Below are 12,907 nucleotides of genomic sequence, written 5' to 3'. Positions count from 1 at the left end.
TTGGCATCTGCACACGGCTGACATTGGCATGGCAGCGGTGTCAGCACACGGATGGGGTCACACCTGAACACTGGTGACAGCTGACACAGGTGGCCCCTACACACGAGCGAGGCACTCGGGTGGCAGCCGGGTCGCGGGTGGCCTGTCAGCTCACAGGTGACACATCTGCTGTCCTACACCACAGGGGTCAGCAGGGCAGGGGTGCCCAGGGATGGCTCCTGTTGGGACAGGGACAGTGCCAGCACCTGGGCAACACCAGGGCATGGGCCGGGCTGTACACAGAGCGGGTGGCCCACAGTGGCCAGGGATAGCCATAGCACACCTGGCACAGGGACAGTGATGGACACCAGGGACAAGGACAGCGATGCCGCCCCTGGACCCGTAGCGGCCTCTCCAGGCTGTGGGGACACACGGGCCGGCCCAGCCCCAGGCGCGATCCGGCACACGGGGCCGGGTTGTGTCCCACAGGGCCGTGGCGGGGCCCGAGCTGGCGAGCGGTGCCTGGGGCGGTGCTGCCGCCACGGTCCCTCCTGGGCTGGGGCCGGTCCCGGTCCCGCTCGGTCCCTCCTGGCCCGGGGCCGGTCCCGCTCGGTCCCTCAGCGGGTCCCGCCCCGCTCCCCTCACGGCGGCTCGCCCTGGGCGCTCTCACCTCCCGGCCGCTGGGGGGCGCTGTCCCCAACAGGGGCGGCCGGCGCCGCTCTGCCCCGCGTGCGCCCCGCCGGAAGCGGAATCGGCGGCGCCTCGTGGTTCCGGCGGAGGCGCTCGGAGCCGCCGCGGCCCGTCCCTGTTCCCGTTCCCGTTCCTGTTCCTGTTCCCGCTTCAGCTCCTTCCCAGCCCCGGCCCCGCCCAGTTCCCGTTCTCGCCCCAATCTTGGTCCCGTTCCGGCTTCCTTCCCGCCGGAGGCAGCTCCGTTCCCATTCCCCTTCTCGGCTCCCTTCTTAGTCCCGTTCCCGGCTCCATTCCCGCTCCCATTCCCGGCCCCGCTCGCATTCCCGTTCCTGCCATGGCGGTCCGCGCCAGCTTCGAGAACAACAACGAGCTGGGCTGCTTCGCCAAGCTCACCAACGCCTATTGCCTCGTGGCCATCGGCGGCTCCGAGAACTTCTACAGGTGAGGCGGGCCCGGCCCGGCCCGGCCCTGCCTGCGGCCCGGCCCGGCCCTGACGCGGCGCTTTCTCCTTGCAGCGTGTTCGAGGGGGAGCTCTTCGGGACCATCCCGGTGGTTCACGCCTCCATCGCCGGCTGCCGCATCATCGGCAGGATGTGTGTGGGTACGTGAGCCGGGGGAGCCTCGGCGGGGACGAGGAGGGGTCGCGGTTCTCTCGGAGCCGCAGCGGGGCTGAGCCGTGCCTGGGGGCCCGTGGGGCAGCGCCCCTCGCCCTCGAGGGTTGTTTCGATGCCTCGAGTGTGTGAGCAGAAGGAAGGATGAGCTCAAAGGTCTTTTCCAACCTGGTTGGTTCTGTGAAGGACGGAGGGAAACAGAGGCTCGCCCGGAGCCGGGGTGGGATGTTGGCTCTCGGGGCCGGGGGAGCTCGGCTGCTCCTCGGGGCCCAGGGAGGGGGAGGCGATACCGAATGTGAGTCAGGGAAAAGCCTTTCATGTGTCTGTGCCTGGTGAGACCTGTTAGTTCTGATCAGGTTCTTGCTTGTTCTTCAACCATTCAGCCGTGTTGCCACAGTCACATAAACAGTAGCCCTGGGCCTTTTGTAGGGCAGGTGGCATCTGCACGGAGAGTTCCTTGTTAAGTGTCTCACTGAGAGCCTGGGGGCTCCTTTTGTCCTGTTGGAAGAGAGAAGGGGGTAACGATAGTGCCTTTCACCCACACTCTGAGCTTCAGCCTGGCTTTTCCTTTCCTGAGGTGCTGGTTATTTTTACATCTCCTAGGCTGAATTCTGGGCTTGAAAGAAATGCACAGAGCACAGGCAGCTGCTGTGGGAACATTATTTTCATTTTGTCCTGTTTCCTGCTGTCCCGCTAGGGAACAGGCACGGGCTGCTGGTGCCGAGCAGCACGACAGACCAGGAGCTGCAGCACATCAGGAACAGCCTCCCCGACTCCGTGCGCATCCAGCGCGTGGAGGAGCGGCTCTCAGCCCTGGGCAATGTCACCACCTGCAACGACTACGTGGCCCTGGTGCACCCCGACCTGGACAGGGTACAGCGCTCTGGGACACTCCCTCATCCAGAGCGGGGCTGGGAAACGCTGCCCTGGCTGAGGCCGGAATTATTCCCTGTGGTGCAGAGGGGGTGGATGTGCTTTGGAGAAGGGAGGGAGTGGGGAGTCCTGTGTCACGGGGCAGGGCAAGGGGGATCAGCTGCCCACTGACGGAGGGCGGGGCTAGATGGGATGGTGGGAGGAAATTCTTCCCTGGCAGGGTGGTGAGGGTCTGGAACAGGTTGTCCAGAGAAGCTCCAAGCCCCATCCCTGGAAGTGCCCAAGGCCAGGTTGGATGGGGCTTGGAGCAACCTGGTGTGGTGGAAGGTGTCCCTGCCCATGGCAGAGGGTGGAATGAGCAACCCGAAGCATTCTGTAAATCAGTGATCACTGGCTGGAGTTTGCTTTGGGTGCATAAAATTGGGTGAGGCAGAGTGTGCATGGGTCTAATCAGGAGCATAAGGAGGAGTTACAAGCTACAGCTGAGTGAGTCAGATCATGTCATAGCTGAAAGAGACCATGGATGTGCATATAGATGTGCATCATTACAGGGGTCTGAAAGAAAAATGGAAGGTTCTTGTATGAGAGTTTAAAATAAAGGCAGAGGAGACAATGTCACTCCCATTTTATGTCTGAGAACAGGAACCTGAATGGCATTGAGAGTGATGTGTTGTGTGGCTGCAGGTCCTGACAGTGTTTGCTTCCAGCTTAGTGGTAGGAGTGCAAAAGGAAAAATAAGGGGATGGGAGAAGGCTTTGTACTCCTATTTAAAAAGTGTAAAAAGTAATGTAAGATGGCCAAAGAGAGAGAAATCAAAATAATTCACAGTGAAATCAGAAGAGGAAAAGACTTGTTAGAGTTATGAGGAGCATAAGACCATTTTGTCCCAGTGGTTTGGGAGCAAAGAGAGCTGGTTTGCTGAGAATTGATATGAGTGATGTACTGCCAGCAGAGAGGGGGAATTTGGGCACTTTCCAGCAGAGGCAGGAGGTTGTGTTTATAGTGACACAGGAAGCTGGGAACATGTGGACTGTGGAGCTTGGCTGGGTGTGTTATTGTGGCTGGGTTGCACTGGGCTGTGCAGTGTGGGAGGCTCCCAGCTGAGGGCTGTGTGCAGGAATATTCTCACTTCCCACTCCACAATTCCATTTGGCTGAAGGCTTTGTCCTCCTTCCATTTGCAGGAGACAGAAGAGATCCTGGCAGATGTGCTGAAGGTGGAGGTGTTCAGACAAACAGTAGCAGACCAGGTGCTGGTTGGAAGTTACTGTGTGTTCAGTAACCAGGGAGGAATCGTGCACCCCAAGACTTCCATCGATGACCAGGATGAGCTCTCTTCTTTGCTGCAGGTCCCACTCGTGGTAAGGCCTTTGTGGAGTGTTTGCTTCTCCCATTCCCTCTCAGCTCCAGTGCAATGTTTCTCCAGGTCAGGGGCTCCCAGATACATTTTTTCTGTGAGGTGATTTTGAGTGAGAGGTGAGGAGAAGACTTGAACCAAGTCTTCCATGCAGTTTCTCATCCTTCCTGAGTCTGAGTAAGCTGCTCAGTGCTTTTAGCTGCCCTCTGAAACGTTGCTCTGGTGGGATTGTGCACACTGTGCAGATACAGAATGTGAGGCTGTTTGTGGTTTGGCTGAAGCCAGTTGTAGCATCCCATGAACTCTCTCCCTTTGGTCAGTCCCCAAGCCCTCAGCCCTGGAAACATTAACTACTTACCATAGAGTTAGCCCTCCCAAAGGGAAAAACAGACTCCCCCATGCAACAAATTCCTCTGGTTTCTCCTTCCCTGTCACTGGCTGGGCACCCTGGTGGTCACCCCCCTTCCCCTGGAGGCCAGGCCCCTCTGCCCAGCCCTTGGCTCAGCCCCACACCCCTTCCCCTTTATAGGCTGCCTGCTCCACGAGGGTCATCCTCTTTCCCTGGAGTTTGCCCTTCAGCTACTGTGTTATCCTGCTGGAATAAAACCTTGCAAAAGAGCCTTTCCTGCCACTATCACTGTGCCAGCTGTGATGAGTGTTGAGTGGAGGTTTTACTGCGTTGCCTGAGTGGTCACTCAGCTGCCCCTTCATCAGGAGAGGCTTGTTGGGAACAAAAATAGGCAGCAGCACCTACCATTCTAACATCTGCATTTTTAGCCAGTGTGTAAAAAGATTAAGAAAGAAACTCCTTTGCCTGCTCAGTTGGATGTGTGAATGCTGTTATCCTTCCTGCTCCTTGGTTTCTCTGTCACTGAATGCCACACCAGTTTCTCACCAGAGAGTAAAGGCTGTTCATGAATCATTTCATCTGACACCTTCAGAACTTTGCTGGTGGCAGAGTTCAGAGTTGCTCTCTTCAGCAGTGTGAGCTGAGCCCCCCCAACAAAGAGCTGTGCCAGGGCAGTGTGAGGAGGAGCTGTGTGAGGAGCTGTGCCAGGCAGTGTGGCACTGTGAGGAGCTGTGGCAGGGCACTGTAAGGAGCTGTGCCAGGGCAGTGTAAGGAGCTGTGGCAGGGCAGTGTGGCACTGTGAGGAACTGTGGCAGGCACTGTGAGGAGCCGTGCCAGGCACTGTGAAAAGCTGTGCCAGGGCACTGTGAGGAGCTGTGGCAGGGCACTGTGAGGAGCTGTGGCAGGCACTGTGAGGAGCTGTGGCAGGCACTGTGAGGAGCTATGCCAGGGCACCGTGAGGAGCCGTGCCAGGCACTGAGGAGCCGTGCCAGGCACTGAGGAGCCGTGGCAGCCCCTCTGACGGCCGCTGTGTCCGCAGGCGGGCACGGTGAACCGCGGCAGCGAGGTGATCGCCGCGGGGATGGTGGTCAATGACTGGTGCGCCTTCTGCGGGCTGGACACCACCAGCACCGAGCTCTCCGTCATCGAGAGCATCTTCAGGCTCAACGAGGCTCAGCCCAGCACCATCGCCACCCACATGAGGGATTCCCTCATTGACAGGTAAGGAGGATCCAGAATCGTGGGCAGAACAGGCAAGATTTTGTTATGAAAGCAGCTGGTTTCACACTTGATTTGTCTGCTTTAATCATCATTTTTTCACTTCTTCTCCCCTTTTGTTGGTTACTGGCAGCAATTACTCATTGTACTCATACTCATATGCTGTTGTAATGAGAATCCTTTTTGTGAGAACTAACATCTGTTTCAGCTGGCAGATTTTTTCTAACTGTTCAGTGCTCAACTATGGCATGAATGGGTTTTTTAAAAACAAATCTTATTTTAAAAGTTAAAATACCAGTGACTTTGCTTGTCATCTTGGCTTTTGATAACTGTAGTTATTCAACTGTTATTTCAAATGCTAGCTGTAATCATTTCTGGAGCCAGAAAGACTGTGGAACTTGTCAGCTGACTCCAGGTCTCCTCTCAGCCTGCTGCCACAAACCTCTTACATTTAAAACTGCTAACTTGAATTTTTTTTTAAGCCTTTTTGCTAAAGGCTTTGTTCAAGTTACTTTTTAATGTGAGGCAGATGTTGTTTTTCATCTGGACTGATGATGATATGGGACCTTCCCCGTTCATTAATGTATGTAAATATTTTTCATAAGCAAATGTTTTTACATTTAGGCAGAAGCATAGATGAATGTCCTGTGGGTACTGATTTTGGCCCCTGAGTTCCAACCCTGAGCACCACTGATGTGGTGCTGAAAGTGTGTTCCTGAGCTTCCTGAGCATTGTAACTTGGTTGCTGAGTTCTCAGCCACAGTCTGGGCATTGTTTATGGCATAAGGAGTTCCTTCAGTGGAAAGCCCTTTAAATTATTCATTGCCCTGTTACACTTTGGGTACAAAGTCTTGATGTCTGTGAGCATATCAGAGCTGTAATTAAGCCTGCTCTGAGCTGTAGATCATTACCTGGGCCAGGCTGAATGTGCATTTTGCCTTTGCCAGCCTGAGAGGTCTGATCCTGTGGCTGACTGCTAGCAGCCACATCTTGCTTCCCTCTTACCCTTGCTTCCCTCTTACCCTTGCTTTCCCTTTCCTAGAAAGGGAAATTTCTTCTGTGCCTTTGTAATGGGAAGGTGAGAACTGACTGAAGCTGGTATTTTGAAATGCCTTCAGCATTCTGACACAACTAAACCTTCTTTCTGTTTTGTCTTTTAGCCTGACATGAGCAGTGTTGGTTCCTGCTTCCCAGAAAGCTCCTAAGGAGTGAAGTGTTGAGCTGCACTTTGGATCACAGACATCCAGAACTTCTGATGATGTTTCTGCAGGCCTGGCCCAAAGGAGAGGCTACAAAACCAAATGTTTGTCATCTTTTGTAAACTGTTACCACAAAAACTGACAAATAACATGCATAAGTTACAAATACGGAATGCTCTCTATCCCTTTGCTCAGTTCTTCAGCTCTGCTTTCTGGTTCTGTGATGCCAATGAGCCCCTCAGATTACCCCACAATATTTATACTCTTGTGGCTCTTGGATGTTGATCACTAGAGATTATTTTGCCTTAAGTCCTGCACCAGTGTCCTGCTGCACAGAGCTTGTTTTGGCACTACATGTGCTGCCCTCTCTTTCCACACTCCTGCTTGAGTGGGGCTTCTGCTCTAGGTACATGTAAGACCCCTTTGTATGTCTAGTACCAAAAATACAGTTGTTTACTTGCCACAAAATAATTCAAAAATCCACAAAATAATTCAGAAATCATCACCTGCTCTTTAGCCCTGACTTGCAGCTGTTCCCATGGGATGGTGATTCTGAAGTGATCAGCTTGGATAAAAAAATGGAGTTTTTCAGTGTCAATCCAAGGGCTTTTAACAATAACATTGTGGGAGTCCCTGGACCTCCAGGGTCAATGTTTGACCTGGTGTCACCTGTGCTGCTTCTGGGGCACCTGCAGGAGAGGGCCCAAAAGGCACACTTGCCAGTGGGCTTAATGTATCCTGCAGGAGTTCACCCCCTACAATGGGAAACTCTTAGAAAAATCAGCAAATCTCAATAGATTTGGACCACCTTATCTGGAGTTACCTTGGAGACAGAGGTTAAATAGCATAGTTCTGAGCAATCAGTCAAGGGCTACAGATTTGGGAGCTTCCTCATGAAGAGCTCTGCCTGTGCCAGATGAAAGCTGCTGTAGGTGCTACTTTCAGGCAGAAGATTGTAATTTCTTTCTACACAGCTGTTAGTCAGGATATCTCATTTCAGTTGCTTTCCTGCTTGCCCATTAAGGGTGCACTGAAGGCACAGAAGTGCCTCCATTTCCCATCCTGAGGGTAAGAGAAAGCTCTCACTTGTCTCCACACTGGAGCAAGCTGCCTTGCTCTCAGCTGAGTTCTCTTGGGGCTGTATGGGCAGAGCTCTGTTCAGCCCAGGTGCTTTGGGCTTTGTAGAAAATTGAGCAAATTTCCAATTTTGTTTTACTGTCTGGATGTTCAGGAAAGACTTTGTAAGATTTGGCTGATTAAAAGGTTACTCCTTAAACCTCAAAATAAAGATTGCCATGATCATCTGTGATCAGATATCAGCCCTTTAATATGCACCACCTGTCTTGGCCCTGACTCCAGGTCTCCCCTCAGCCTGTAGCTGCTTCTCCTTGGCCACCTCACAGGGCTCAGCTCTTGGGTGGAACAAATGTGATACCTGTTTTAAACGTGGCTCTGTGGGTATCCTGAGCTAGTGAGATGGAGCTGTGTACAAGGAAAACAAACTGTAATAAAGAATGGGTTTAGAAACACAGATCATGAGAGAGGATAAGCGTGGTGTTTCAATGGCAAGTTGTGTCCCACAGGACCTGTGCAGCTCTTTAGAGTCCACAGGGACAGGGACAAGGTTTCTTGTACTGTTGTATTTTCAAAAGGCATTTGGGGACCTTGGGTCAGTGATCCCATGGAATGAGGGAAGCCCTCTTGCCTGGTTTAGGAAAGTCAATGGATTAGGGCAGGGAATTTTGGCCATACTGACTTAGACTGGTGAGGATGAGGACTGGATAGAAAGGGAAACTGCAGCTGAGTATGAAGTGAAGCACATTGTGGTTAAGAATCCAAATTTCACCCAGTAGTGGTGAGCTCTGAGCAGTGCAAGAGCACACTCCTGACTGAAGCTCCATATTGGAACAGACATGCTCTGGGTTCAGTAATGGTCAAGAAAGCAAAAAACATGTCTGGAGTTAATAAAGAAAACAAAGCCCAAAGAGCCCAAAGCAGCATTAGCTGGAAATCCAAGATGTATCTTTACCTAAGGGATAAAGATGCATCCTGTAGATGAGATGCAAGTGTTGCACAGCGGTTGCCAAGTGTTTCTGCAAATAGATATTCTGGAGTAATGCACATCTACATTAGATTTTGGGTCTCAAACTCCAAAAGAGGCTGGGGAAAGGAAGGGTGAAACTCTCATGCTGCTGCCCAGTGCTTGCCCTGAGATCTGCCCTGCAGGGCCAGAGCTGGCAGGGGCAGGGTGAGTGCAGCACTGTGTCACAGCAAGGGTGACATGAGAGCGCAGGTGAAGGGCTCCAGAATGGCAGCACTCCAGGGGACAGCACAAGCACAGTGCAGCCCCTGCCTGCCCCTTTTCCATGGCTTTCATCTCCAAGGCAGCACAGCACGTGTGCTGGTGATGCCAACAGTTGTTAAGGAATAGTCAATAAAATTGTATGTTCAATAGTCAATCAAATCAAATGTTCCCAGAACTTGGATCCTATGGGTTCTTGGGATTCTTGAATTGAGCTACAAAGGTGTGAGTTACACAGCATGACTAAAGCCACCTGGCACCTTTGCCATCAGGCAAAGGCAACATGTGACTTCAGGTGCTGGGAAGGGTTGCAGGAACAATCAGAGGAACTAAAGGAGTGCTGGACAAATAGGTGATGCTATGAGAAGGGCTGGAATCTAGCCTTGAGGTGAATGTGACAGGAGGGAGAAAGTTATGAAAGTCTCATAAGTGGGTTCTGTGGGAAGGTCTTGGGGTGCGTAGCTGTGTGTGCTTTAATGGCCAAAAACTTGTTAGGATCCTTTACAGAGGATGTAAAATGTAAAAAACGAGCTGTGAAAGTGAACCTCAATGGTGATGAAATTGTTCAAAGTAGTCAAAAACGGGAAAAAAACCCAAATAGGATATTGAGTGTGGCTGGCAGTTTGTCCAGGGTGTTCCAAGGTCCCTGGGCTGTCCAAATCCCCGTGCTGCAGAGCAGGATTACAGAACACAAAACAGCCTTTTGCTTGTTAGAGCTGAATTAGCACTGCTGATCCCTGCTCCCGTGTGGGAACAATGGGTCCTGCATTTCCGGACAGGAGCTGGAACGCAGCCCCTGCCCACAGAGAGCTTTGGCCAGGCTGATGGGCAGCGAGCCCAGTGCTCCTGTAGGATCCCAGCAAAGAGCTCGGGGTGGGAACTGTCCCTTACACACAAAAAAACCCCATGTTTGTGCCCAAGTTACCCCAGGACTGCCCATGGGCTGATCTGAGCAAAACAGAGGTGATAATGAATGGGAGAATGGGATTGTGCTGGAGGAAAGCTGCCTCCCCTCCTGCAGCCCCCTGTGGCTGCAGAGGGCTGTTCTCACTCCCTGGAAACTCCCATATGGAACACCTGCCCCAGGAGGGGGCACAGGGCAGGTGGAAAAGGCCCTGGGGTATTTCTTGTGGAGCAGCAGCTGGGGCTGGGTTTTGGCAGCCCAGGGCAGCAGCTCACCTTGCTGCAGCCACCCCAGGCACAGGGCACTGCTCTGCCCGATCAGCTCCTTCTTGGGCAGGCCAAAACCCTAACTTTGGGGCGAGGGGGAGAAAATACAAACAAACCCAGACACTGCTCTCCGTTGTAAATTTTTTTTTTTAATAATTTTTTTTTAATGATGGCTGTTGGAAGTTGCTCAAAGGTTTGGGCTGTCGCAGTCCCGGCGAGATGGCAGCGAACAGATGAGACCGAGGTGCCAGGTGGCCGTGGTGGCCGCGGTGTGTCCCACCACACCTCTGGTGCACAGAGCAACGCGGAGTAGCGTGGGGCTGTCTGATCAGGAGCTCTGGTTTCCTTTGGTCCTTCGCACTCCTTCGCTCACCATGAGACGTTAGCACGTTTTGTCACTACAGTTCAAAGTTTTGCATCTATGAGCTTCTCACTTACTTTGTAATATGTTGGTAATAGTTTATGTTTAAACACAATAAACAGCTTGGCTATGGAAATCAGTTATGAAGGACAAAATACAGTTTGAGACCACATGTTAATGCAGTCCTAGTGGGCTTCACCAGACGAATCTAAGTGTCTATCCTGCTTCACCAGAGCAATATTTGAGCACTAATTAGCAATCCGGAATGCTAACGATCTCTCTGCTGCTTTGTTCCTCATTGTAATTCGGAATAGTTTTAGCGTGTTTGTTGTCCTTGGGGTTTTTTTTTTAAGAGCTGACATTACAAAGCTGTAATTTTCTATACTAAGTGGACATTCTGTGCATTGCACTTCATTGCACTCAATAAAATTCAGTTATAGGCAGGGGGTTTAGGCTAATCACCTGTTCCCCATGGTGAGCGGGCAAAGCAATTCCTGTGCTGACATGGATGGCACTTCTGTACAGTGCTGGGCTTCACCATTACACTGCACTGCAAAAGGCTTTTCCACTCTTATTCAACATGGTAAAAATATCAGCATCAACACGAAAATCAAAAGTTTGTGGCTAGGGCACAATGTCCTGAACCACTCACAACTGTAAGAGGGACAAGCAGAAGCTACTGTTGTAGGAAGAGATCTGTGGAAAGTCACTAGCTGAAAGTTAAGGTATTTTTCTTGCCTTTACCTGATTTTTATGGCTCTGTCAAACATGGCAAACTCATTCTACTGTGTGGCATGCTTCCTTTGGTCCTTGCCAAATATTTGCCTGTGAAGAAGTGGGCAAAACAAACCCCCAAATTCTGAAGGCGTACAATGTTTGTAACATCTACAGGGGTTGGATTTAGTTTTATAAATAGGCCTAATTCTTACCGAACCTTGATTATTTCACCAAAATATAATGACGACCTCACTCCAAACAAACATTTCCATTCTCCCGAAACCCAACATACAAATTCCACAATCTAGTTACACATGCCACAGAACAACAACTCATCTTTTCCCAGCGTCTGAACGGGCAGAGTGCAGTCTGTCTCTACTCATTCCCCGTATTTTGGTAACCATTGGTTTTAGGTTCTTGCTGGTGGGAGCTTAAACCAACTTACATGACATTTAAATATTTCTTTCATGAGTGGCTCCCAAAACAAAAACCATGATTGGTTTGGTTGTTTTTTAAGACCCAATTACTTTGTCTTCAGATTGTCCCAGTCTAGGGCTTGATGTTGCCAGGTGTCTGGTTTGGTGCTTCTTGAGCTTCTGCTCCGCACTCCGGTACCTCTTTGAGTGCTTGGTGGTTCCTCGTGCACTGTGCTGAGTGGCAGCATTGATTAGTTATGAATGTACAAAACATCTGACCAGCAGGTATTGGAAAATCATATCCAGGTAGATCCCCGGATTTTTTAATAAACTAAGAAGATTTTTTAGAATGATTCAGCATCAGAATGTCTTCTGCTTATGACACTGAAATTGTTCTTGTTCATAGATTTCATGATCTTAATTCATTTATGAGAGAGCTATTAAAAAAATGGTTCTGTTCAGAGGTGGTTTAGCTACACTGGAGAATGCTGGGTTTAACAGGGAGCACTGGTGCAGGGAACTGAAGGAAGTTTCCCAGATCAGTTGAAACCTGTCTCAGAGACTCTGGTGCTGGCAGAGCGAGCCGGTGGATGGCACCGCGGCTGGCAGGTGACCAAAGCAGTACAAAGGAAAGAGGCTCCACACTGCAAGGCTGCCTGCCTGTATTTTTTCCAGTTTTCCTGCTTAGTTCCATCCCAGGGTGTCCAAAACTTGTAGGTCACTGAAGTAGTTTTGTTTGGTAGGCTTTTCAATGCATTTTTTTCCACTTTTTTGTGTGTGTCCATAGTCCTCATCAGCTCAATGAGTTGAAATGTGCAGCAGGCTGTGTCATACCCATTCCTGGACAGGTCTTTTGTAGTACACGACATTTTGCTGCACCTCTTTGTTTTTAAACTGGAAGATTGTGTATACCAGGACAAGGATACACAGAGACAGGATGCAGGGGATCACCACTGCGATGGCATTGACAGTGCTGGGCACGTCATTTATTGTCACCATGATGTCCACGTCGTCGTGCGGGAGGCGCCGGTCCTTGCTCCGCTCAACTTCCTTCTGGTTGCAGCCCATCCAGTCCTTGAGGATCGACCTGGGGTAGCCTGGCTCCACACTCAGCCTCTGGTTATCGAACTTCCAGTACTCCTTCCCTTTGTAAAAGTAGGTGTAAACTAGGAGACAAAACAGAGAGTATTTCTCACTATTTCCCATTGGTGAGCTGTGCTTGTGGGAGGACATTAGGGGAGCCTGAAGATGGACACTACCTAAGTCAATAAAACACATTTATCCAGAACATTCCCCAGCCATTGGAAAGTGAAGGTGGTTTTGGAGGTGGGATTTAAAGGAGAAGCTGTAACCCTGGCAAGCATGTTCAACATTACCCATGGAACACCATTCCCCTTGGCCAAGACAAGCTGGGAATTAAAACCCTACAATCTTTAAAGGAAAGGTTCTGCAGTGAGGTATTTTTTAACTAAGGCACCTGTAAATATGTGCTCATCATTGCTAAGTGATAAACATCATCTGCAGGGTGCCAGCATGTGCCTGGGTATGACAGTGTTTGGAAGAACATCCTGTTTCTGTTCATTCAGCCTGAGGGAGCAAATGCTGAGTAAGATGAATCCTTTTGCCACAGAATCCCGAAGATTTGGCCTGTGTTAAGGAGGAGTGT

General features: G+C 50.8%; 2 protein-coding genes across 2 annotated transcripts in view; one reads left to right on the top strand and one right to left on the bottom strand.

The window, feature by feature from the left end:
• Positions 1-716: 716 nt before the first annotated feature.
• On the top strand, positions 717-11,047 carry EIF6 (eukaryotic translation initiation factor 6). The gene is made up of 6 exons (XM_074553809.1): positions 717-1,110; positions 1,185-1,270; positions 1,978-2,153; positions 3,337-3,513; positions 4,898-5,079; positions 6,237-11,047. The coding sequence occupies exons 1-6, from the start codon at positions 1,004-1,006 to the stop codon at positions 6,244-6,246; spliced, it is 738 nt and encodes a 245-aa protein (XP_074409910.1). The 5' UTR covers positions 717-1,003; the 3' UTR covers positions 6,247-11,047.
• Positions 10,396-12,907, bottom strand: part of MMP24 (matrix metallopeptidase 24) — a 40,389-nt gene continuing 37,877 nt past the window's right edge. Inside the window, exon 9 of the mRNA XM_005496221.4 lies at positions 10,396-12,407. Coding sequence (XP_005496278.1) covers positions 12,070-12,407 — 338 coding nt within the window. The 3' untranslated portion in view covers positions 10,396-12,069. The remainder of the gene's footprint in view (positions 12,408-12,907) is intronic.

This window comes from Zonotrichia albicollis, chromosome 17 (genome assembly GCF_047830755.1).
Source record: "Zonotrichia albicollis isolate bZonAlb1 chromosome 17, bZonAlb1.hap1, whole genome shotgun sequence".
Taxonomy (NCBI): domain Eukaryota; kingdom Metazoa; phylum Chordata; class Aves; order Passeriformes; family Passerellidae; genus Zonotrichia; species Zonotrichia albicollis.
Note: the sequence above shows the minus strand (reverse complement) of the source record. Positions and strands in the feature narration are given on the sequence as shown.

Coding starts and splice junctions, on each gene's coding strand:
- EIF6 (XM_074553809.1), top strand. CDS start 1,004: ATGGCGGTCCGCGCCAGCTTCGAGAACAACAACGAGCTGGGCTGCTTC. Junction 1,111..1,184: donor GGCTCCGAGAACTTCTACAG/GTGAGGCGGGCC, acceptor TTCTCCTTGCAG/CGTGTTCGAGGGGGAGCTCT. Junction 1,271..1,977: donor CATCGGCAGGATGTGTGTGG/GTACGTGAGCCG, acceptor CTGTCCCGCTAG/GGAACAGGCACGGGCTGCTG.